General features: G+C 39.3%; 1 protein-coding gene across 1 annotated transcript in view; it reads right to left on the bottom strand.

Annotated features, from left to right (window-relative positions):
* Positions 1-22,832, bottom strand: part of nek10 (NIMA-related kinase 10) — a 214,625-nt gene that overhangs the window by 5,171 nt on the left and 186,622 nt on the right. The window contains exons 31-34 of the mRNA XM_039737572.1: positions 18,677-18,717; positions 14,657-14,757; positions 6,366-6,476; positions 3,984-4,092 (exon numbers count right to left, since the gene is read on the bottom strand). Of these exons, the coding sequence (XP_039593506.1) occupies positions 3,984-4,092; positions 6,366-6,476; positions 14,657-14,757; positions 18,677-18,717 (362 nt within the window). The remainder of the gene's footprint in view (positions 1-3,983; positions 4,093-6,365; positions 6,477-14,656; positions 14,758-18,676; positions 18,718-22,832) is intronic.

Below are 22,832 nucleotides of genomic sequence, written 5' to 3'. Positions count from 1 at the left end.
TTGCCAGTAACTGGCAAAATACAGACAGCCTGATGGCTTGCTTGGAGTTGTGCCTGGATAGTGTTTATTCATTAGTTCTTCTCCTCAGATATCTGAAAGATTATAAAATTCTTTCTGACATTTCATTGATTACATACCTGCAAGAACAGGCGCTTTACCTGATATCCAATTTGTTTATCTGGGTTTCAAACTATAAAATGTCAAACTGATGGTGTATAATAGCAATTTCTTATCATACTGCATTAACCTCTACTATTTTAAATCAGTCTGAAAAACACTGGGGAGGGCCCATTATATTCTTTGTTGACTACAAACAGATAAACATAATGGAATCTCAAACATTTATTTGAGTTTTAGGAGCTGATTTACATCTTTCATCTTTATAGCTTTCATTTACAAGTATTGTAGTTTGCATTGCATTTCATAAAAATACAAATAAGAAAATGAAATTGGATTGCGTAATATACTTAATAAACACTACACATGTGCATCAAATAACAAAAGTAATGAAATGAGGTGCTAAATGTGCATGTAGAGACATTACAGGTTCAGAGGTCATTTTTAACTTTCTCTGCCGAACTTGCTCTCGCTGCTTTTTCCTATTTGTTTTAATCACGTAATCAAACTGTCAATCAGAGTTTGCTGTTTAGTCCTCTACATTTGCTGTTATTGTGGAACATGCTTCAAGGAAATCAAGTAGTGAACTCTTCCATTTAATTGTCTCAATTTCCCAGGCCTGTTATGCCTGCTGTTTCACTTTAGTTCGCTTTATATGGATTGTAGATATTAAGGGTTGCTCTTCTTTTAACAGCATGTCACAGGCAATGCCAGAGATGCATGTAAAGGATCACAGAAGAGAAATACAGAATTACAATAATTGTAGGACAAACCTCCTGCATGCTCTTCTGTGCAATGAAGTTTTGTGTTTCCAGGATGTCCCACCATAGAGATGATGAGATCCTATGATATTTAATTCTTCTTATCAATAAGTTGGCCTATTCAGTGATAAAATGTTTTGCCAAATATTTTTATTGTAATCAGATACTTTGGTACCTTTAATATCCATACATGGCACAGGGTGTGAGATGAGCTAAACTATTCTTTTAATTTTTACTGGTGGAGAAAGACACGTTTTAGGTCTATGCTATGCAAATTATCTCAACCTTTATAAGCTCTTGCATTGGTATATATGTCAGCATTTTCTATTGTGAACTCAGACCGTTCATATGCTACGCTCCCTCAGATCTGTCAAATAAAGGATGAACATTGGAAGCATTGCAGGAAGAAAAATCCCCAACAGTAATTCCTAACACAGAATAATTAGTTCATCCATTTTTTGAACCTGCCTTATGAATCACAAGATCATGAGGACACCGGATTCTGTTCTTGCTGTATTAGTAGAAAGACATAAGCAGCTCTTTCTGGGTTCAGGACATACTTATGCACAAACCAACATTTATTCACTTTGGACTAAACAGGAGTCCACAGATAACATGGCAGAAAAAAACATGCAAAGAAAGAGAAAATATTTATTCTCCAAATAAACATTGACTGGGAAGGATGGCACTTGAAGCTGTGCAGAGAAGAGCAAACAAGGGCATCCCAGGACTTAAGGACATGTCTTATTTTGACAGGCTCAGAAAATTAAACTGGTTTAGCGTTGAGCAGAGGAGACCATGCGGGAGACCTAATATGTGGAAGAAAATTCACAAACTTTTTACAATCTGTGCCATTCTGATAACTGCACCCACAGGAGGGATTACATGGACTTTGGCATAGAGACTGAAATGCTGGACTGACATTACTGGAATAGCTTACTTTGGTTAAGGTTTAACAATTGATTGTTTGTTTTTCTATTTGACAAAAGTTTCAATCACTTGAATGGTGTATGTGTATATTAATTATTTACTGAGTGTTCAGAAGTTTACTTAGAATACAGGACTCCGCACTCACAGGATGGCCATGCCTAACAGGCATTAGAAATGTAAGCCAGACAATGACTTGCAGAGAGGGTCTTTTTCTTTTACATCTGGGAATGACAAGTGTTGCTCTGAGTCTGCATCAGGGGAGGTTCTATGGCTAAGAAATGTGCCACCTGGAATGAGGATGAAGATCATCTTAAAACTGTTGTGGCTGCAGGAGTCTAGATCAGGGGTGGGCAAAGTCATTCCTGGAGGGGCACAGTGGCTGCAGGTTTTTGCTCCAACCCAGTTGCTTAATAAGGAGCACTTACTGATCAAGTAACACTTCTGCTTCATTGCAGTTGTCTCGCTAGTTAACAGTTTGAACCCTTATTGCTTATTTTAGTCTTAAACATCTGTATTCTCAGTTTTTAATTACTCCTTATTAGCAATAAGATGCAAATGACAAAAGAAAGCAGCACTTCTCCATTTAGCATATTTCCATTTTCACCTGTGTGTATGTATTGTGCACTATTTGGTTTAATTAAATACCTGGAAGGAAAGTGAAGAGAAAAAAGTGAAGGACTGAGAATTAATCATCCATTTTAGCCTTCAAATCATTTGGATGATACCCTTAGAAAGGAAAACAAATCTAGGATGTGAGAGTGGCCTCAGAAGGCACAGTTAAAGCACTAACAAGCCATGAAATTAAATTATTGGCAAGGATTGTTTTCTAATTAAGCAACTGGGTTGGAACAAAAACCTGCAGCCACTGCAGCCCTCCAGGACTGACTTTGCTCACCCCTGGTGTAGATTGTACGTTTTATGTAGTATTTATGCTTAACCATCCATTTGCTGTATGGTATTACACATCAATTACAGTATATTGAACAGAAGAAGAGTTTGCCTTTACTGTTAATCCACGCTGGGAATTAAGAGCTTATTAATTAGTGTACGTCCAGGTCAGTAGACGTGAGGGAAGTCATCTTCAGTGAGATCTGTGTAGAAAGTAGTCTCGAGTTAAACAGCACTATAGTTAAGGATCTACCTTAGTGAGCAAATTCCAAACTGCCTAGTGGGCACATTATGGCTGGCAGGTCTGTCCAACTGAAGGCATTGTACATTACAACAGTTTGGAGTGAGTGCTCATACATAGCAAAGAACATACATTTTAGGGCAGTGTGAAAAGCAAACCATTTTCAAAATATCAAAACTAGAGTAGTTGGCAGGATGAATCTAAAAATTGCTTTGAACTCAAAAACTGACAAAATAATATCCAATTTGTTCCACCCGAAGGCTCTCAAGGAACTTGATAGCCACAAGGAAAAGGCAGAGGATACTAAAGCAGCATCTTTTATGGGTTTAATTGTTGACATGTGTTACTGGAAAAATTAAAAGCAGCGTATAATTTTAAAACACAAGAATGAGAAACAGCAGGCAAAAGTCATTGAGCTAAATGAGAAAATGTTCTGTATAAGCTTTAAGTCAATTATTTAAATACTTCTAAATGTTTGAAAGGTTTGACTGATGCTACGACAAATAAAAGGGTAAGGTATTAGTATGCAGGGCAGCCACTGTAAAAATTAGGGGCAGAAGAAAAGGGATAAAAACAAAAAGACAAAACGGAGAATGGCGGCCAAAGTGAGAACTGTGATAGCCAGTAAAGACTGGGACTTCTGGAATTTGAGCAGGAACATTTACAGATCAGAAACTGATTAGGAAAGTTAAGGAAGAAGGGGGTCACCTTAATACAAAGTCCTAGCCATACTGTAAAGGTGATGATAGTCTTTGAAGACCAATATACCACAGGACATAATGTGACTAAAAATTTGAAATAAACTTAAATAAACTTTTAAAACTTTTAAAAAGTGCATGGATGGGATAGCTTAACTATCAGATGAACAAACAACAGGGTGGACTGTATGGCATCCCTTCATTTGTCAAATTTCGTTCTTTTGTTCTCAGTTGTACTTCCTGATATTATAAGGTAGCCTCATTTCCCATTACACAACATGACCACCAAACTACAGTTTAAATTTAAAAAGATTTTTTTTTATCAACAATAACGTTTGGTTTTCTTACCTGTCCTGTCCTCTGGGATTACTGAGTTTCCTCCTATAGACTGACATAGAAAATGATAATCTGTATTTAAGAAGATGGGCTCAATCAACTCAGGAGAACCCTGCAAAATCTTTGAAAAAGAGAAAGACTGAGTTTATTACAGGTTTTACTGTATATTATTATAAGTGCATCACACTGTACAGTGATTATCTTTGTCACTGTTGGACTTTCTTGTGTCTATAATGGTTCTGCCATGATGTAATGGGAGGTAAAACAGTTGTGCTTTTTACAATATGAAATTAATAGAATTAAATTTGTGCCAGTTTGTTTTAGGATCATTATAGTGTTATTTAGATAAGATGTAAGTTTTAAATGAATAAAGCTATCATTGTTTTTGAAAATGTGTATTGACTTTTGGAGCGAAGGTTTGGTAAGTATGACAATGACTCATAATAAGGGCAAGGTGTTTTTCAAAACAAAGAATTCTGGGATGTATGCAAATGTAAAAGCAAACACTTAAAAGGGTGTTATTTATTTATCTATTGGAATGGCAATGTGTTTTTCAAGAAAAAGAATTCTGGGATGCATGCAAATAAGATTAAAGAATGCTGGGAGATATGCAAAAGTAAAAGCAAATACTTAAAAGGGTGTTATATTTTTTTATCGATTTATATGTTTAATCTCAGCCACTCACATATATATATACACACATCAAACAAGACATATTTATAAAGGAAATTATGTACAAGTACAAGTTTTTTATGTTTATGAAAACAATCTGAAAGTCACGGGGCCAGATGGGATACTCAAATGAAAATACACGTCTGGGGACGACCCGTTACAATGCAGCAAAATTACGGGATATCTTCCTAAAACACCCACCCCAGTCCCTCCAGTCCTTGCATTATAAACTGTTGGGTTTCAGGAAGAGAGCAAACAGAAACTGAACAAAAGACCTGATGCAGACAGAAAATAAAAAGCTCAAATTGCTGTTATCCATTCAGGAGCTCAGTAGCTCAAGGTACTTAACGCTTAATGAATCATTTGAACGTTGTAATGATTGCTGCAACAGAGGAGACACGCACACACACAGCACTGCAGCTACTTGAGAACTGCTTCTGTTGATTATGATCTCTTTCTGTCACTTTGGCTATCCCGTCACAACAGCAAATAGAGCTTAGATAAGCATTGTGGTCTATGTATTGTACTACATGGTAAAACACTGCGGCTATATTCTGGCAGGGTATGTTTGCTTTTCTATTTAGACAGTAATGTTAACTCTCTTTAGTTACTCGTTTAGACGTGTATTCATAAAGTGAACGTTGTGCAGCCTCTCTGTGCATCTGCTGGTATTGATTCGGGTGTGTTGAGTACTGAAATCCACATCTCCTGGGGCTCTCTTAACAACAGTCCTTTCATGAGGTGTGACACATCGTTTACTTGAAATGCATATTTTGCAGTTCATGTTTTCATGAATATATCTGGCAATTCTTTGAAGCTTACATTAACTCCTACACTATTGTCATAACACCAAAAATCAGAGAGCACACACAGCACCGGCAATGACATATCGTAGTATTTATTTGGAGACTTTTCTTTTTTTAATAGTGTTTTTTTGGAGACTTTTCGACAGTAAACAGTTCATCTTGCTCTCTGTCAGACAAGGTTGACGAGAATGCTACTGATCTTTGCAGTTCAATATCACAGCTCCTGCACCGAGTACCACCTTCACAAGGCAGTGGACCGCTTTAGAAATGTGACACTCAGTGAGACATCTAAGTTTTATGCAAAATTCACTCATGGTTGTCTCCAGATGTATATATTATACGTCTGGCTTCAGCGAAAATAACTAGCACTTATCTAAATCATGTCCAAAATTCAGAAATGCACCTAAAATAATAACACTCAGGAGCAAGGGAGGCTGGAACAAAGCCGATTCATATGCTGGTGACCCACATTTGGTTTTTAGAGTGTTTTGACAGGGTACCCATACACCACTATGAGGATGTTTTGAGTTTAAAGGAAAGAAATGATTATAATCATGGATATGAAATGGTGCTTTGTATTACATATGAGGAAATGTGACAAAACTTACATCTACTGAATACTGTTTTTGCATTCATAAATGTTATCTGAGGTGCACATATGATTTAGATTCTCCTATTTGATTTTAGGACTTTATTTTCTTTTTTTCCTTGTTATTGAGTAGTGTGTGTGAGGTTTTGCTTCTGATAAAATGTATTAAAGTTGACTTTCTTGCCATATTTGCAATTGTCAATCAACCATACATGCATGTTTGGCACTGTAGAGGAGGAATGATAAATAGGCGAAGTTAAAATATATTTATCTATTTAGTCAGTGCATTTGGTTAACCACAGAACATATTTCTTTACATTCACCCACCTTTTTCATTTCCACTTTCAACTGGTATGGATTGCTCTGTGGACAGAACAGCAGCTTTTTGTACCTTTCAATGGCCCTCCTTCTGAAGTCTTGATGTAACGCTGGTGGCAGCTGCAGAAAAAATACAGAATCATTTCTGCCATTATATTTCATGCTGCAGCACGCTTGCTGATTTATTCTGTATGAAGTACAGTGTATGACAGCAGTGCAGTGATTTCTCTTTTCATTACATTTTTAGCTTTTATTGCTTATTGAATACAGGGGCGTGTTTGATTGCTTTATTATCAAAATATTTGTCACTCCAAGGAATTGCTTTAAATAAAATAAAAAGCACATCAATATCTCCAATTCAACTACAGAATTAATTTTTAATGGCAATCCTTATTTCATCTGTCATGATACACAAAACAAAATGGATTTTCTCGATGAAAAATGGAACTAAGCTACAGTGCAACAAAACTCATTGACTAAAACACTGATATTGCATGGAAAATATCCACACTTTAGGTTTTGCCATTTTTTGGATGACTCTCTTAATTTAAACCATTAATGTCAGCAATTAAGCAGACAGATTTCCTAGAGTGACCAATCTACTGAGGTAGGTACATTTTGTGCTTTATAAATAGAAATCCCCAGCTCTGAGCATGCTGCTATCTGAAATCTGCTTCTTGACATTTTACCCAGCACAATAGTGTGAATGGCACCCCTCAGAAGCGCTTTTATAAGCATCCTAATTTATCTAAGTGCATTGTGTGGAGAATTTGGCACAGTTACACAAGCAGATGCTAAAACTATTATAGATGAGCAACATTTAGGTTTGTACTGAAGTTGAATTTATAAGGGCCGAAACCATGATACATTTTATTTTTTACTTCAAGTAAGATATGAGTTGCCTCTTATTTATTGTGTTGGTGGGTCCATCAGTCCACTGCAAGACTGGTTTACATTTAGCGAGTGCTGCTTTGAACTGTTATCTCATTCTACAGGGTCCGGGGGCTGCAGCTAACCTTAACTAGTCTCATATTAGACAGTTTGTGGCCATCTCCACTGTGTGAAAGCAAATGGTGCTGCCTCCAATTTCTCGTTGCCCAGATTGGAGTGTCTATGAAGTTTCCTGTCTCTCAAGGCCCCTTCCACAGTTCTACTTCCACTAATCCGTGAGTGGATCAACATATTTATATGTTATAATCTGTAATAGCACTTATGAATCAGTGTGAAATAAATGATAGAAGTGTGGCATAAGATTTAAATAAGATTAATGTTGTTCTTCATGCCTGAGAAAATGAATCCCACACAGTGCTACTGTATGTAAACCTCTATCTGTCCTTTCAGCAAACCAGTTCTGGGACTGTGGGACTGGAGGCCATCCTGATGAAATAAGGCAAAAAAACTAATCCTTAATGGCAAGACAGTCCATGGCAGGACACACTCATACAGATTGGGCATACAGTGCATCCGGAAAGTAATCACAGCGCAATCACTTTTTCCAAATTCTTTTATGTTACAGCCTTATTTCAAAATGGATTAAATTCATTTTTTTCCTCAGAATTCTACACTAACACCCTATAATGACAACATGAAAAAAGTTTACTTGAGGTTTTTACAAATTTATTAAAAATAAAAAAAACTGAGAAATCACATGTACATAAGTATTCACAGCCTTTGCTCAATACTTTATCGATGCACCTTTGGCAGCAATTACAGCCTCAAGTCTTTTTAAATATGATGCCACAAGCTTGGCATACCTATCCTTGGCCAGTTTCGCCCATTCCTCTTTGCAGCACCTCTCAAGCTCCATCAGGTTGGATGGGAAGCGTTGGTGCACAGCCATTTTAACATCTCTCCATAGATGTTCAATCAGATTCAAGTCTGGGCTCTGGCAGAGCCACTTAAGGACATTCACAGAGTTGTCCTGAAGCCACTCCTTTGATGTCTTGACTGTGTGCTTAGGGTCGTTGTCCTGCTGAAAGATGAACTGTAACCCCAGTCTGAGGTCAAGAGCGCTCTGGAGCAGGTTTTCATCCAGGATGTCTCTGTATATTGCTGCAGTCATCTTTCCTTTTATCCTGATTAGTCTCCCAGTTCCTGCCGCTGAAAAACATCCCCACAGCATGATGCTGCCACCACCATGCTTCACTGTAGGGATGGTATTGGTCTGGTGATGAGCGGTGCCTGGTTTCCTCCAAACGTGACGCCTGGCATTCACAACAGAGAGTTTAATCTTTGTCTCATCAGACCAGAGAATTTTGTTTCTCATGGTCTGAAAGTCCTTCAGGTGCCTTTTGGCAAACTCCAGGCGGGCTGCCATGTGCCTTTTACTAAGGAGTGGCTTCCGTCTGGCCACTCTACCATACAGGCCTGATTGGTGGATTGCTGCAGAGATGGTTGTCCTTCTGGAAGGTTCTCCTCTCTCCACAGAGGACCTCTGGAGCTCTGACAGAGTGACCATCGGGTTCTTGGTCACCTCCCTGACTAAGGCCCTTCTCCCCCGATTGCTCAGTTTAGATGGCTGTCCAGCTCTAGGAAGAGTCCTGGTGGTTTCGAACTTCTTCCACTGACGGATGATGGAGGCCACTGTGCTCATTGGGACTTTCAAAGCAGCAGACATTTTTCTGTAACCTTCCCCAGATTTGTGCCTCGAGACAATCCTGTCTCGGAGGTCTACAGACAATTCCTTTGACTTCATGCTTGGTTTGTGCTCTGACATGAACTGTCAACTGTGGGACCTTATATAGACATGTGTTTTCTTAATTTTTTTATTTTTAATAAATTTGCAAAAATCTCAAGTAAACTTTTTTCACGTTGTCATTATGGGGTGTTGTGTTTAGAATTCTGAGGAAAATAATGAATTTAATCCCTTTGGAATAAGGCTGTAACATAAAAAAATGTGGAAAAAGTAATGCGCTGTGAATACTTTCCGGATGCACTGTATTTTGAGTTGCCATTTACCCTAATTTGAATGTTTTTGGGGTGTAGGATTAAAAAATGGGATACTGTACAGGTACTGGAACAATATACAAACATTAATGATAGTGCCCAGACTGCTTAAGCTATGAGTATATGGGGCTGTAAATCAAGTGTATCATAAATGTCGCAAGTCGCCTAGGATAAAGTCAGTTAGTCAGTTATTCTCCAATCCGCTATATCCTAACTACAGGGACACGGGGGTTAGATGGAGCCAATCCCAGCCAACACAGGGCGCAAGGCAGGAACAAACCTCAGGTAGGGCGCCAGTCCATTGCAGGGCACACACACACACACACGGACACACCAAGCACACACACTAGGGACAATTTAGGATCGCCAATGCACCTAACCTGCATGTCTTTGGACTGTGGAGGAAATCCACGCAGACACGGAGAGAGCATGCAGACTCCACGTAGGGAGGACCCAGGAAGCAAAGCCAGGTCTCCTTACTGCAAGGCAGCATCGCTACCCACTGCACCACCGTGCCTCCCTGCCTAGGATAAAGGCGTCAGCCAAATAAGTCAATGTAATGGAATGTAATATACATCTGGATGAGCTATTGGAACAATTTAGCTATTAGCTAAACAAATGTGCTTGACAGACTGAATGAATGGTCTTCTTGTTTTTTCTACTTTCTTAGGTTTCTTAAATGTTAATTAGATTCATTCAAAATAAAGGGGTCATTTCTTGTATTTCTAAAAATGTGTGGGTCTTGTTTCCAAAGCAGGATGTAAAATACAAATATGCTTATTTGTTATACAGTAGGCACTGTATAACAAACTCCTCAGACATTTAAAAAGCACAGAATAACCTACTACATCCTTCTGGACAGAAAGCACCCAGATTAAAACTGATAAGGAAACACCTAGACAATTTGGATATGTCCACACTACTACGATTTCATTTAAAAATGGTGTTGTTAAACCAAAAGGATTTCTGTTTAGGCTAGTGTTTTTATATCATTTACTAACGAAGTTCAGTCCACACTAAGGTGACTGAAAACCCTTATGACGTAGCTGTTAATTTATACTTGTGATGCCTGCATCAGCGGAAAAATCCTCAAAGGGGTATAACTCAGCTGGCAATGAGATTTATTGAACTGTAGCGACTAGCAAGTCTTTTGCATCTTTTGTGCATGTTTGCAGCAGTCAGACTACACAAAAAGCAATAAAACAAGCACCATGGAAAGCAACCGTTCTCTGGCTACTATGTTGGAATAGGAGTTTGTTCTGTGAAGGATGACCAATCACATAATGAGATGTTTTAATGAACAGGACCCACGTAAGGGCCACGTAATCAGCATGAACCAATCTAACTGAGATCGCAGTCTGTGTTTTCAGAAGCCTTTGTTTTCACTCATCAATACTGAAACACCAAGTCTAAAAGCATACAGCTCTGGAGAGCATTTCCAGAAATATCCACTCCCCTGGGGTGGTGTGGATGAAAGGTGAAACGAAGAGTAATGTATATAGTACTGTGGTGTGGGTCTTATGGCTCTGGGCAAATTACAATGTCAATATACATTACAATTGTTTAGATACGTCTAAAGTGCATTCTTTATAAATAAAGAATAGGATGGTTATGTGATTTATTAAGGGACAAACGGAGATTGAACAGACAACTAGCACCATTGTCATTAGGAGTACATCAGGATGGCCTGACAAGGCAAAATAAAGAGAAATCTACAGTGGGTATAAAGTGTATTCACCTCTTGGAGGTTTTCACATTTTATTTTTATACAATGTTGAATCACAATGAATTTAATTGGTCTTTTTTGACATTGATCAACAGAAAAAGACTTTTTAATTTTAAAGTGAAAACAGTTTAATGCATAATGGTTCAAACAAATTACAAATATGAAATGCAAAATAACTGATTGTGTAAGTATTAACCCAATACTTACAATACCACACATCTAAATCACCATTGGTTCTGCTAGAAGTCCCATCATTAGTTCAAAGGAGACCACTTGTGTGGGGTTTCAATTGATTGTTGTCTAAATGCACCTTAACTGGGAGGTTCAACTTGTGGTGAGTCATTACGGTGGCCTAACCTACACAATGAAGACAACAGAACACCCTAAGCAACTCTGTGAAAAGGTGACTGAAAAGCACAAGTCAGGGGATGGAGAAAAGAAAATGTCCAAGTTGCTGAATATCCCTTGGAGTCCAGTTAAATCAATCTTTAAAAAATAGAGTATAGTATAGATGTAAATGTGCCACCCATAAAAATTGAGCAATTGTGCAAGACGAAATCTAGTGAGGGAGGCCTGTAAGAACTCTGAAGGAATTACAAGCTATAGCAGATCAGGTTGGACAGACAACAGACAACAACTGATGCCTGGGTGTTACACCAGTCGCAGGTTTATGGGTGAGTCACACAGAACAAAGGGACATGACATCTTGGCTAGAGGTTGTTATATGACACATGGCAGAAGGTCTTATGCTAAGCACTGCACCTTATCAAAAACTCACCATCTCCACTGTGAAGCACTGTGAAGTATCGTGCTATGGGGATACTACTCTACAGTAGTCCTGTAAGACTTGTGAGGGTATATACACTACCAGTCAAAAGTTTTACAACACCTCAGTTTTTTTTCAGTTTTTATGGAATTGCACACAGTTTTAATGTCTTAATGTTTCATGAAATCAAGACATAGAACAAATAAACAATGGGTCAATCATTAAGTGTACAAAATTTTATTCAAATTTTTGATGCATCAAAGTAGCCAACTTTTGTTGATATAACAGCCAAACACTGGTAACTCTTTTGATTCAGAATGCCAGTCACTCTGTGCAGGTCACCAACTGTGCCCCCAGCAAAAGAACCCAAGACCATCACATGTTCTCCTCCATGTTTGACATTTGGTATCACATGCTGAAGAACTATCCTTTCACCAACTCGACTGTATAAACACCCTACAAACACAACCAAAGATTTCAAATTTTGATTCATCCCGGTCCATAAGACTTTCTTCCATTCTGCAGTAGTTAACAGCTGGTATTTCATGGCCCTATTTTGTCCTTTAATGAATGGCCTTCTTACTGCCACTCGCCCTGTCAACCCAGCAGCACAAAGTCTCCTGTTCACAGTAACAACTGAGACTTGCGTTTTTCAGCCACTGTTAAGCTGTCTTGTGTCACACAAGATGGTAACCCTCAGAAACTTGTCTTCTGATTGGATTGTGACTTTAGGTCTGCCAGATCTCTTCCTATCAGAGTTTCTTCCAGTTTCCTATTGCCTTTGGATTGTGTAGGACACCAGTGTGTAATCACTGACAATTTGATTTTTGTTTGCAGTTTTTCTAAATGAAAGGCCTACACTCCTAAGGGTAATGATTCTCTGTCTCATTTCATTTGTTAATTGCTGTTTTCTTGCCATTATCACTGGAATTTACAACATTATACAGTGTAATATTGTCCAAGTAGTACTTCAGAGGGTGTAGTAACACAGTCTGCTCCAACTCTGCTTTAAGACAGACAGAAGGTTTTTAAGTAATCGACTGAAGTTGGGACACCAGTGAAAATTGTTTGCTTCAACTTGAAAGACTTAATTTACTTTAATTGCTCCAAAACATCTGCAGGTTGTAACCTATTAGTTGTTCCCTAAAGAAGGCCCAATTTTAATATTCTGAAATTTCCTTTTTTCAGTTTTTGCAAACCTAAACTTTGAATTTAAATCTCCAGCAGTTTACTGCTTACATTTTTATCATTTTAGGTCATTCACTGTATTTCAACTGATTAGATTTAAAGAAAAACTGGAAAAAAACTGGGGTGTTCTAAAACTTGATCGGTAAATAGGGGAAAATAAATGCATTAAAATTCAATGAAATCCTGGAGGAAAAAATGCAGCAGTGTGTAAGAAACCTGTCCCATTGGAAAAGATTTCTCTTCCAGCAAGACAGAGGCCCCAAACATACAAGAATGGCTTTAAACCAACAGTGTAAATGTCCTGAAGGCCGAGTAGGGTCCAGATCTCAATTTAACTGACAATTTCTGGCTGGACTTGGAAAAAAAACAGATTGCTCACAATCTCCATGCTGTCAGACAGATTTCAAGCAAAGTTGAATGGGGAAAAATACAGCGTGCAGGTTATTCAAAGCTGACAGAGGCCTGTGCACACAGAATCAAGGCTGTCATGGCTGCCAAAGGTGCATCAACTAAATGAAGAAGTGAATACTTATCTGATCAGTCTGTTTTATATTTGTAATTAATTTAGACCACTTTGCAGAGATCTATTTTCACTTTGACATTAAATAATCTTTCTCTGATGATCAGTGTCAAAGATACAACATTTAATTCACAGTGATTCAATGTTATACAACAATAAAATGTGAAAATGTCCTAGGGTCTGAAAGCGTTTTATAGGCACTGCACGCTAGCAACTGGAATGCTTCAGTTAATGGAAGACGTGGAGCACCAGATAGCAGTGCACCCTGTAAATAATTCTCCAGGAAAGTCAGAATGACAGGGAAGACCTGGCACACTGGGGAAAAATCCCAAAGATTTCTGCAGGCCCAGCAACCAGGCTACTGAGATAAGCAACTGGCTCCTACGTTCTTTAAATGAAGACAAGCTGACTGGAAGCAGGCACTTCTTTTTGCCCTCATCTGTAAAGGGGGGTCAAGGACTGTCTTCTTTCTGGAGCCACTAGAGGTCATTGACGACCAGCAATCCTACACAGGGAAGCGACTCTGAGCATTGAGGAAATCTTTGGGTAGCATTTAAAGTGAAAGACAAGAGATTGTGCAAGAGGGAAATATTTGTGTCATTTAAGAAGTGCTAAAGCATACAAATAAGTCCCTTAATCTGTGAGAAGCAGGTCCTGTGGGATTTCACTTACTATCCTGTTCTTTTGTGTGTTGCCTCTAATCATCCCACTCTTGTATATTACGATTAATAAATGCATTACTCTTGCTATTCTTATGAGCTCTTTTGGCATTTTCAGTCTCAGCTGGAACAACTCCCAGAAGGCGCCTCTTAAACACATTGCTGGAAAAAACTCTCCTTCCTGAATCATGGCTGATACAAATGAAAGCCTGCATGTTACTGTACTAAAACCTTCACACGATTCACTTATGACTCATTTCTGCCAATTAAAGTTGGTAAAAAGTTTTTGTTTGTGGATATGTACATTCAAATATACTTTGCATTTGATTACTTGTAAAGGACATAAAGATATATGAAACCTCTTTTTAGAAAAAAAAAATAATAATGTCTATAAATTTGTTAAGTAATCTAAAAGAAGCATCACCAGTGACCTTGGCATTAACCGATAAAGAAATCAGATTTAAAATGATTGAATGAAAGAGATAGCGTCCAAACCTGTGTAATATAGATAACTTTGTGCAGCTGAAGGAGAATCATTTGAATAGGATCACTTATCTGACGCACTTTCTTTTGGGACACCGAGATTCCAGCAGATGCTAATGAAAAGAAAAAGACAATGCATTGGAAATGTAGCTTTGTAAAACGATCCCCATTCAGAACATAGCATTGTAAAACAGGCATGTAGATTAAATACAAAGAAAGTACTGATAGTAAGATCAAAAATAATTTGAGAGCACCTAATTAAACTCATTCTGGCACAAAATATGTGGGATATGACGTGAGAGATACTGTCATTATTTTAATTCTTTTTTAATTCTTTTAGAGCTGTGACAATCCCACTGCAAGTCATGGCAGGCGTACTTTTTTTAAACTGGACCACAACTAAACTGAACTGTTATTTGCACCAATCAGAAACAACATTAACACCACTGACAGGTGAAGAGACGAACACTGATTATCTTGTTACACTGGTGCCTGTCAAGGATGGGATATATTAGGCAGCAAGTCAACAGTCAGTCCTTGAAGGTGAGGCGATGGAAGCAGGATCTGAAAGACTTTGAAAGGGCAAATTGGGATGGCTGGGTCACAGCATCTCCAAAATGGCAGGAATGTAGGGGCGTTCCTGGTATGCAGTGGTTAGTATCTACCAAAAGAGGTCCAAGGAAGGTCAACCGGTGACGGGATCATGGGCACCCAAAGCTCACTAATTGCGTTTGGGGAGTGAAGGCAAGCCTGTATAGTCTGATCCCACAGATTTCCAAAAGACTTAATGCTGGCCATGAGATAAGGCACAGTGCATTGCAGCTTGCTGCATATGGGGCTGCATGGCGGCAGACTGGTCAGAGTGCCCACCCTGGGCCCCTCTCCAATAACTAAAAGGCCTACAATGGGCACATGAGCATCAGAACTGGACGAAGGAGCATAATAAGTAGGTGCCCTTATCTGATAAATGACATTTTCTTTCAAATCACGTGGAAGGCCGGGTGTGTGTGTGTTGTTTACTTGGGGGAAGAGATGGAATTAGGATGCACTGTGGGAAGGAGGCAAGCCAGCAGAGGCAGAGTGATGCTCTGGGCAATGTTCTAATGGGAATCGGTGAGTCCTGGTATTCATGTGGCTGTTACTTTGACATGTACCACGTATCTAAAGATTGTTGCAGACCATGTATACCCCTTCATGGCAACTGTATTCCTGATGGCAGTAGCCTCTTTCAGCAGGGTAACACACTTTGCCACACTGAAAATAAATGTTCAAGAATTATTTGAAGAACATAACAAAGAGTTCAAGGTGCTGGATTGGCCTCCAAATTCTCAATCTAAGCGTCCATCTGTGCGATGTGCAGGAAAGACAAGTCCCATCAATGGAGGCCCTACCTTGCAGCTTACGGGACTTAAAGGATCTGCTGTTTATGTCTTGGTGCCAGATACCTTAGGACACCTTCAGAGGTCTTGTGGAGTCCATGCCTGAGTGGGTCAGAGATGTTTTGGTGACACGAGGGAGACTTACACAATATTAGACAGGTGGGTTTACTGTTGTGGCTGATCGGTGCATGTATACAGATTGCAAACTATGCTGGGCATGTGGAGGAGATTAGTTCCGATGACGAGGTCAAAAACATAACATAAATTCTTCATTAAATACTGTACATGCCAAATACCATTGTTATCTGCAACAGTGAAAAGACGACTCCAGGATGCAGGCCAAAGAGGCAATGTTTCAAAGAAAAAGTCACACCTGAAAGTGGCTAAAGAAAAGAAAATGTTGAAATGGGCAAAAGACATTGGACAGAAGATAACCGAAAAAGCATATTATGGTCAGCTTCCTAAAGTTATCTTTTCTCTGTTGTGGAAGACACAGGTATTTGGTGTGTATTCAATGAAGAAGCCAACTGAGGACCTGTAAGGCATCTGTTTCTTACTCTACACATTCTTATCCTCATGTGCAGCTAAGCATCTGGACTTTCCCCTTCTTTATCTATCCTGCTTAGATCCAATTTGCCCTCCTCTCTCATGACAGTTGTTTGCTGGGTTGTCTACTTCATTTCTTGTTAACTGTGATGATTAGATAGATAGATAGATAGATAGATAGATAGATAGATAGATAGATAGATAGATAGATAGATAGATAGATAGATAGATAGATAGATAGATAGATAGATACTTTATTAAGACACAATTTAAATGCCATGGCACATTAAGCAACTTTTCCGTTGATTGTCAGTCACAGATTTAATTTACGTAATCTTAGTGAATAACAGGCAGTCATGGTGCACCACTGTGGTTGACAGCTGTTTAGTCTGACGTACCCAACAACTCAGGGTATTTTGGACCTCACTAACAGATGGCAAGCTCGCCTGTCTGATGTCTTGTATTTTACATACTGTGATAAATGGGAATAAATAAAGCAGGGCTGTTATTGCTTTCACTACGCCTGGAAAACATTTGTTCAGCACTGGCTCTGTCAGGCAGCACATTACTGGATATCAGAAAAAAGGGAAAGCAAATGAAAGAGAAACATGAAGCTGTGGTGGAAAGTTGCCACAAGCTTGTGTTATTTGTCATGCCCTGTGATTTCTAGTCATGTAATCTGACATCAGGCAAAGAGATCAGCAACTGCAATTGTCAACTTTGACATCCCCTCTAACTAGGAGTTTTACAGGTGTGGGCACACATAGGTTTACAGTATGGAAAAATACATGCAGTTTAGGATTTTTATAATATCTTTATTAACTCAATTACTCAAAATACTTTATTAACTTTATAAACTGGAAAGAATGTCACAATGACAGTACACTTAGGTACAATCTTGTAAGTGTTCAAAATGCCGGCCTTGCATACTCGCAACTGTAAACCTATGTGATGGACGGCTGGCACACCCCTGGAATGGAAGGATGAGGGAAGGCACCTACTTGCTGACACTGCTTCCCCCAAAAACGCTAGATGGCATCTCCTCTGCAGTGTAGCGCTGCCCCTGATCCACGCAGGGCAGCCTGGGACTTGGAGTTCGGTTTCTCAGCCCTGTTGGGTGCTGTGGGTGGCACCAGGGGGAGCTGTCGAAGAACCTGGGGACTCATACTTTCCTTTAGGCAAGAAGTACGAGGTAGTCATGAGGACGGAAGCCCCAAAGTGCTTCCAGGCTGAAGAAAATGTCAGTTCTTCATTTGACCCGGAAGTGCCAGTCAGTCATGTGGTTGGAAGGACAAAAGCACTTCCGGGTCAAGGGCTATGTAAAGGGTTGATGGGAACCCAGTAAGCGAGCTGGAGTTGGGTGGTAGAGGACAGAGGTTGCTGAGAGGTGTGGAGGAGAGATTTGGAGATGTAAATATTATTGTGTTTATTTGTTTATTGTGGTGGAGGTGCCTTGGGCACTATTTACATGAAGAAAAGATATTAAACAGCTTCTTGGTGTTTTAATAACGTGTTCTCAGTGTCTATATCTCATGTTAGGCGCTGGTATAGCGCCATCTAGTGTTTACACCTACTTTTACCCACCCCTGTATAATGTGCCACCAGCTTAAGGGAGCAAATGTCACAAAAAAAAGAAAAATGGCAAAAGAGAGTTAAGTAGTTATAGTTATGGCAAAAATATAAATCTTTCTACATGTCTTATAAATGAAAATCTCACAGTACTGAGCTTTTTCTGAATGTAGGAAAAGAGAAGACTTGCAAAAAGGGCTTCTTAATTAAACGCTGACATTAATTACAAGGCCAAATGACTTGTTGATTGAGACACTTCGCCTGAGAACCACTGCTGTAGTGGAAACACGCAGAAAACAGTATTTGCTTTTGGGTTATTTTTAAATGCAACTTTATTATACTCATAATAGTACAATTTTAATACTTCAGATAGTCCTTCAAAATTCCATAAATGGTTCTCTCGGGATGCTCATGCTTCATTTGGACCTCCTCAATACCCCCACAATCCTAATTTTCTATTTTTCCTTGACTTAGATTTGAATGACCTGCACAACACTGTGATAAAAAAAATGCACTATGTTAAGTTATTATACTTCACCTGGTCTCGGCTTTATGTTTGAAACTGAAAGGTCTTTGATCCTGCAAGATAAAAGATTAAAGGTTGGGAATTAATTACATAAGGCAGAAACAGGAGGGATGAGCGCAAAATATGGAAGTGCTCCTGTAATTTCAAAAAGAGAAAAAACAATTTTCACTTGGAGAAACTTTTCAGTAACTTCAATCAAGCCCTACTAGGCTGCTTTTTCATGCAGAAGAAACTTGAATAAACAGAGCATTTTCATTCTTTACATAATCCTTAATCCTCCAGGATGGTCAGTGATATAATCCAATATATTGTATGTGAGACTTATTTGGATGAGTTCTCTTTGAACTGAGGCAACCGAAACTGTACATGAAGAAGAAATGACACACTTTCTTCTGTAGGCCAGTTCCATCACTTTCTTACTCTGGACTTAACATGCTGTTATCAGTGATGCATGCACAAGACAGTTTGGCCTCCAGTGAACAAATGAGCTGATACCACCTTGGTCAGGACTACAGGTTGTAATGGAACGGACATTTTGGAAGTGTAAGTCTTTACAGTACGTCATGCGTGTAGTGTTAAAAGGGCATATGGCCATCAATCCACTTCCATTTCGGATTATTCCAATTCAGGGTCATTCAAAGCTACAGTCTACAAATGCAGGAACCAGTCCTGGATGGGGCAAGAAGCACAGAGTACATGTTTTAAGGTAAATTATTAATAACAGGTGCCTGTTTGGAAAGGACCTCTAGTCTGCTCATTAACTGTTGCCTCTGGCCATTGCACAATAATAGGACTACGCTCAAAGAACAATGCTTCCTCAGCTTATTATGAATGATCAATTATATATAAAGCTGCTGGAAACTTTTCAATGCCCTCAAAATGTCCCTAGGTAATTTTCTGCAATCAAATACAAATAAAAGTTACAGGCTGAGTACTGTAAACATATTCCTAAAATTCAAGTTCTTTTACAACTGCTGATTAATCTGTGAAACTACAACGGACAACATTAAAAGTAGAGAAATTCAGTTCAGCTTTGGCAACAGTGTAATATATTTTAACAGATAAGAGACAGAATCATCGCATTGTAATGAAGAGTGTGATATATGGCCGGCCGTTCATCCTGGCCAATACCCCCACGCCACCAGGTGGAGCCCTCCCTGCAGCAGGGAAGCACCCTGAAGGGCAGCAGGGCATCATGGACATTGGAGTCTTTATGCACAGCCCTGCTGGATACCATGGGGGCCGCTAGGAGACACTGCAGGGAGCAACGACGAGTATTTGCCTTACGCAAATGACATGCTTCCGGGGTGAAGAAAAAGACTTTTGATCTGACCCAGAAGTGATAGGAGATCACATGGACTAGGGATTGGAAAACTTCTGGGTCAGGATTATAAAAGGACTCTGGAAGTCCCAGACGGCGAGCTGAGCTGGGTGGAAGGGTGGCAATGCGTCTGGGAGTGGAGGAATTATTGTTAATGATTTGTTATTGTATTTATGAGTATTGTGGAGAGCAGGGTGCTTTGTGCACTGTGCAGTTTAAATAAAGTCAACTACTGGACTTTTATATCGTGTCTGACGTATTGGACAAAGGATCAGGGGAGCGATAGCGGCCCCAATCTGTCACAAGATCAATAAAACACAATATTTGAGATTTCCACATAATCTTACCAATTGCACAATATAAAAAGACAATTAGCAATGACTTGTCATTGTATTTCTTTTTAACATGCTATTACTCTTATTATTATTCATTTTGATTTTTATTGTTGTTTCTGTGATGTCATTGTGCCACCATGGAATACTCGAGCTTTTGAATTAAAGACAGAACTCTCGATCAATGTATGAGATGGGAGGAGGGTCTTCTTTTCAAAAGTTCCATATTGTTTAAATGAGCTGCACAATCATGCACAACTCTGATTTTCCAGAAGAATTTATTTAAGAGCAATTTGGAATTTGTAAGCATACAACTATAAAGCTGACGTGAGAATTATGTGACACAAGTAACTTGAGATTTTTACATTAATTTTTTAAAATGGTTGGCTATTGTTCAATACTGGACAGAACTGGTATCATAAACTTTGTGTTCTTTATTCTCCTTGAAAACATGAGACTAAAAATTGTTCTTGGCCATAACTACTAACAGGATATAAATAACAGATAAAAAATATATACTGGATGTACATCATTTTGTATCATTTTAATGTCTTTAGTGGGTGTTATTTTCTGTCTAATTCACAAAGGTGTCATCATATTTTTGTTATTAGTAATGACATCTGTTGCCGCCATGTTGGCAGATTGTGACGGTGACATCATCATGCCACCTTTACAAAAGCTGGCAGTGGGCGGACTGACATGATTTTTTTGTTTTTTGTGATCAAATTTTTATTGATATACAAAACAAACACTTTAAAGGGGAACATAAACCATTTTGATGGGAATTACAATAAAATAAAACCCGATACTCAGATCCCACCCCACCACACCCTACCCCACCCCACCACTCAGAAGCCTCATTACATTAAAATTAACAGTGGCAACAAAAGTATAAAGGAGCCCATGAGGACTAGCAAGTGAGAGAACATCACAGCATCATCCCCCATTAAAGACATTTGAATTATAGATTCATAAACAAAGGAAAGACATAATAATAATAATATTTTATAAAATTTATATAGCACTTTTCTCACTACTCAAAATGCTTTAGTGAGTGAGGAGCCACTTCATCCACCACTAATGTGCAGCATCCACACGGATGATGCAACAGCAGCCATTTTTGTGTCAGTACATTCACCATACATGAGCTGTTACATGGTGAAGTGGTGACACAGATAGTTAGCCAATTAGAGACAGGGGATGATTAAGGTGCCAAAATGAATAGGCTGTGGTGGTCAATTTAGTCAGGACATGGATCTTTAATGACCACAGAGAGTCAGAACTTTGGCTTTACATCTCATCCAAAGGACAGCACCATTTTAACAGCACAGTGTCCCAATCACTGCACTGGGCCATTGGGATCCACATTCAGACCACAGGGTAGGAACCCTCCGCTGGCCTCACCTACACCTCTTCTAAGAGCAACTCAAGCTTTTCCTAGATGGTCTTTTATCCAAGTACAGGCCAGGCCTGAACCAGCTTAGCTTCAGGTGGATGACCTGTTCTGAAGTGCATGTCGTGTGACTGCAAGGAAAGACCTAGCATTAATTTCAACTAAAGCACCTTTATAATACAAAGAGACAATATACAGTATGGCCAAAAGAGCATGGACACCCCTCCAAATTATTGAGTTCAATGTTTCATTGTTAACAGGTAAATAAAATCAGCGGATTGCTGTGACAGGCATTCCATTTACAGACACTAGCAGTAACTGAAGAGCACAGTGACTTTCAACATGGCATTGTCATAGGATGCCACCTCTGACACAAGTCAGTATGTGAAATGTATGCTGTGCTAGATCTGCCCTGGTCAACTGTAAGTGACATCATTGTGAAGTGGAAGTGATGAGGAGCAGCACTAACTCAGCCATGAAGTAGACCACAGAAACTCTTCCAGAGCGGGGCCCCTGAGTGCTTAAGTCCATAGCATGTAAAAATCGTTTCTCCTGTGTTGTAGCACTCACAATAGAATTCCGAACTGCCTCTGATAGCAACATCAGCACAAAAACTCTGCGTTGGTAGCTTCACAAAATAGGTCTCCATGCACACAACCATAAGAGTGGTGTAAAGCATGCCACCATTGGAATTTTGGAGCTTCAGAAACATGTTCTTTGGACTGATAAATCACACTTCACTACCTGGCAGTCTGACAGACAGATCTTTACTTGGCAGATACCAGGAGAACCCCATCTTCTGGACAGCATGCTGCCCTACAGTAAAGATTGGTGGAGGAGGAATAACGGACTCGGGATGTTTGCTCGAATGTGTGAGAGGGTACTGCTAACACTGCAGCATACAAAGACATTTCAGACAACTGGCAAAGTTAAGGGAAGGCCCTTTCGTGTTCCAGAATGAGTGTGCCACAGTGCACAAAGCCTGGCCCACAAAGACATGGAGGAACTCAAGTGGCCTGTGCAGAACCCTAACCTCACCCCTATTGAACACCTTGCGGATGAACTGGCATACCGACTGAGAGCCAGGTCTTCTCATCTAGCACCAGTACCTGATATCACAAA

Source organism: Polypterus senegalus, chromosome 15, assembly GCF_016835505.1.
Source record: "Polypterus senegalus isolate Bchr_013 chromosome 15, ASM1683550v1, whole genome shotgun sequence".
Lineage (NCBI taxonomy): Eukaryota > Metazoa > Chordata > Cladistia > Polypteriformes > Polypteridae > Polypterus > Polypterus senegalus.
This window is presented reverse-complemented; position numbering and strand designations above follow the sequence as displayed.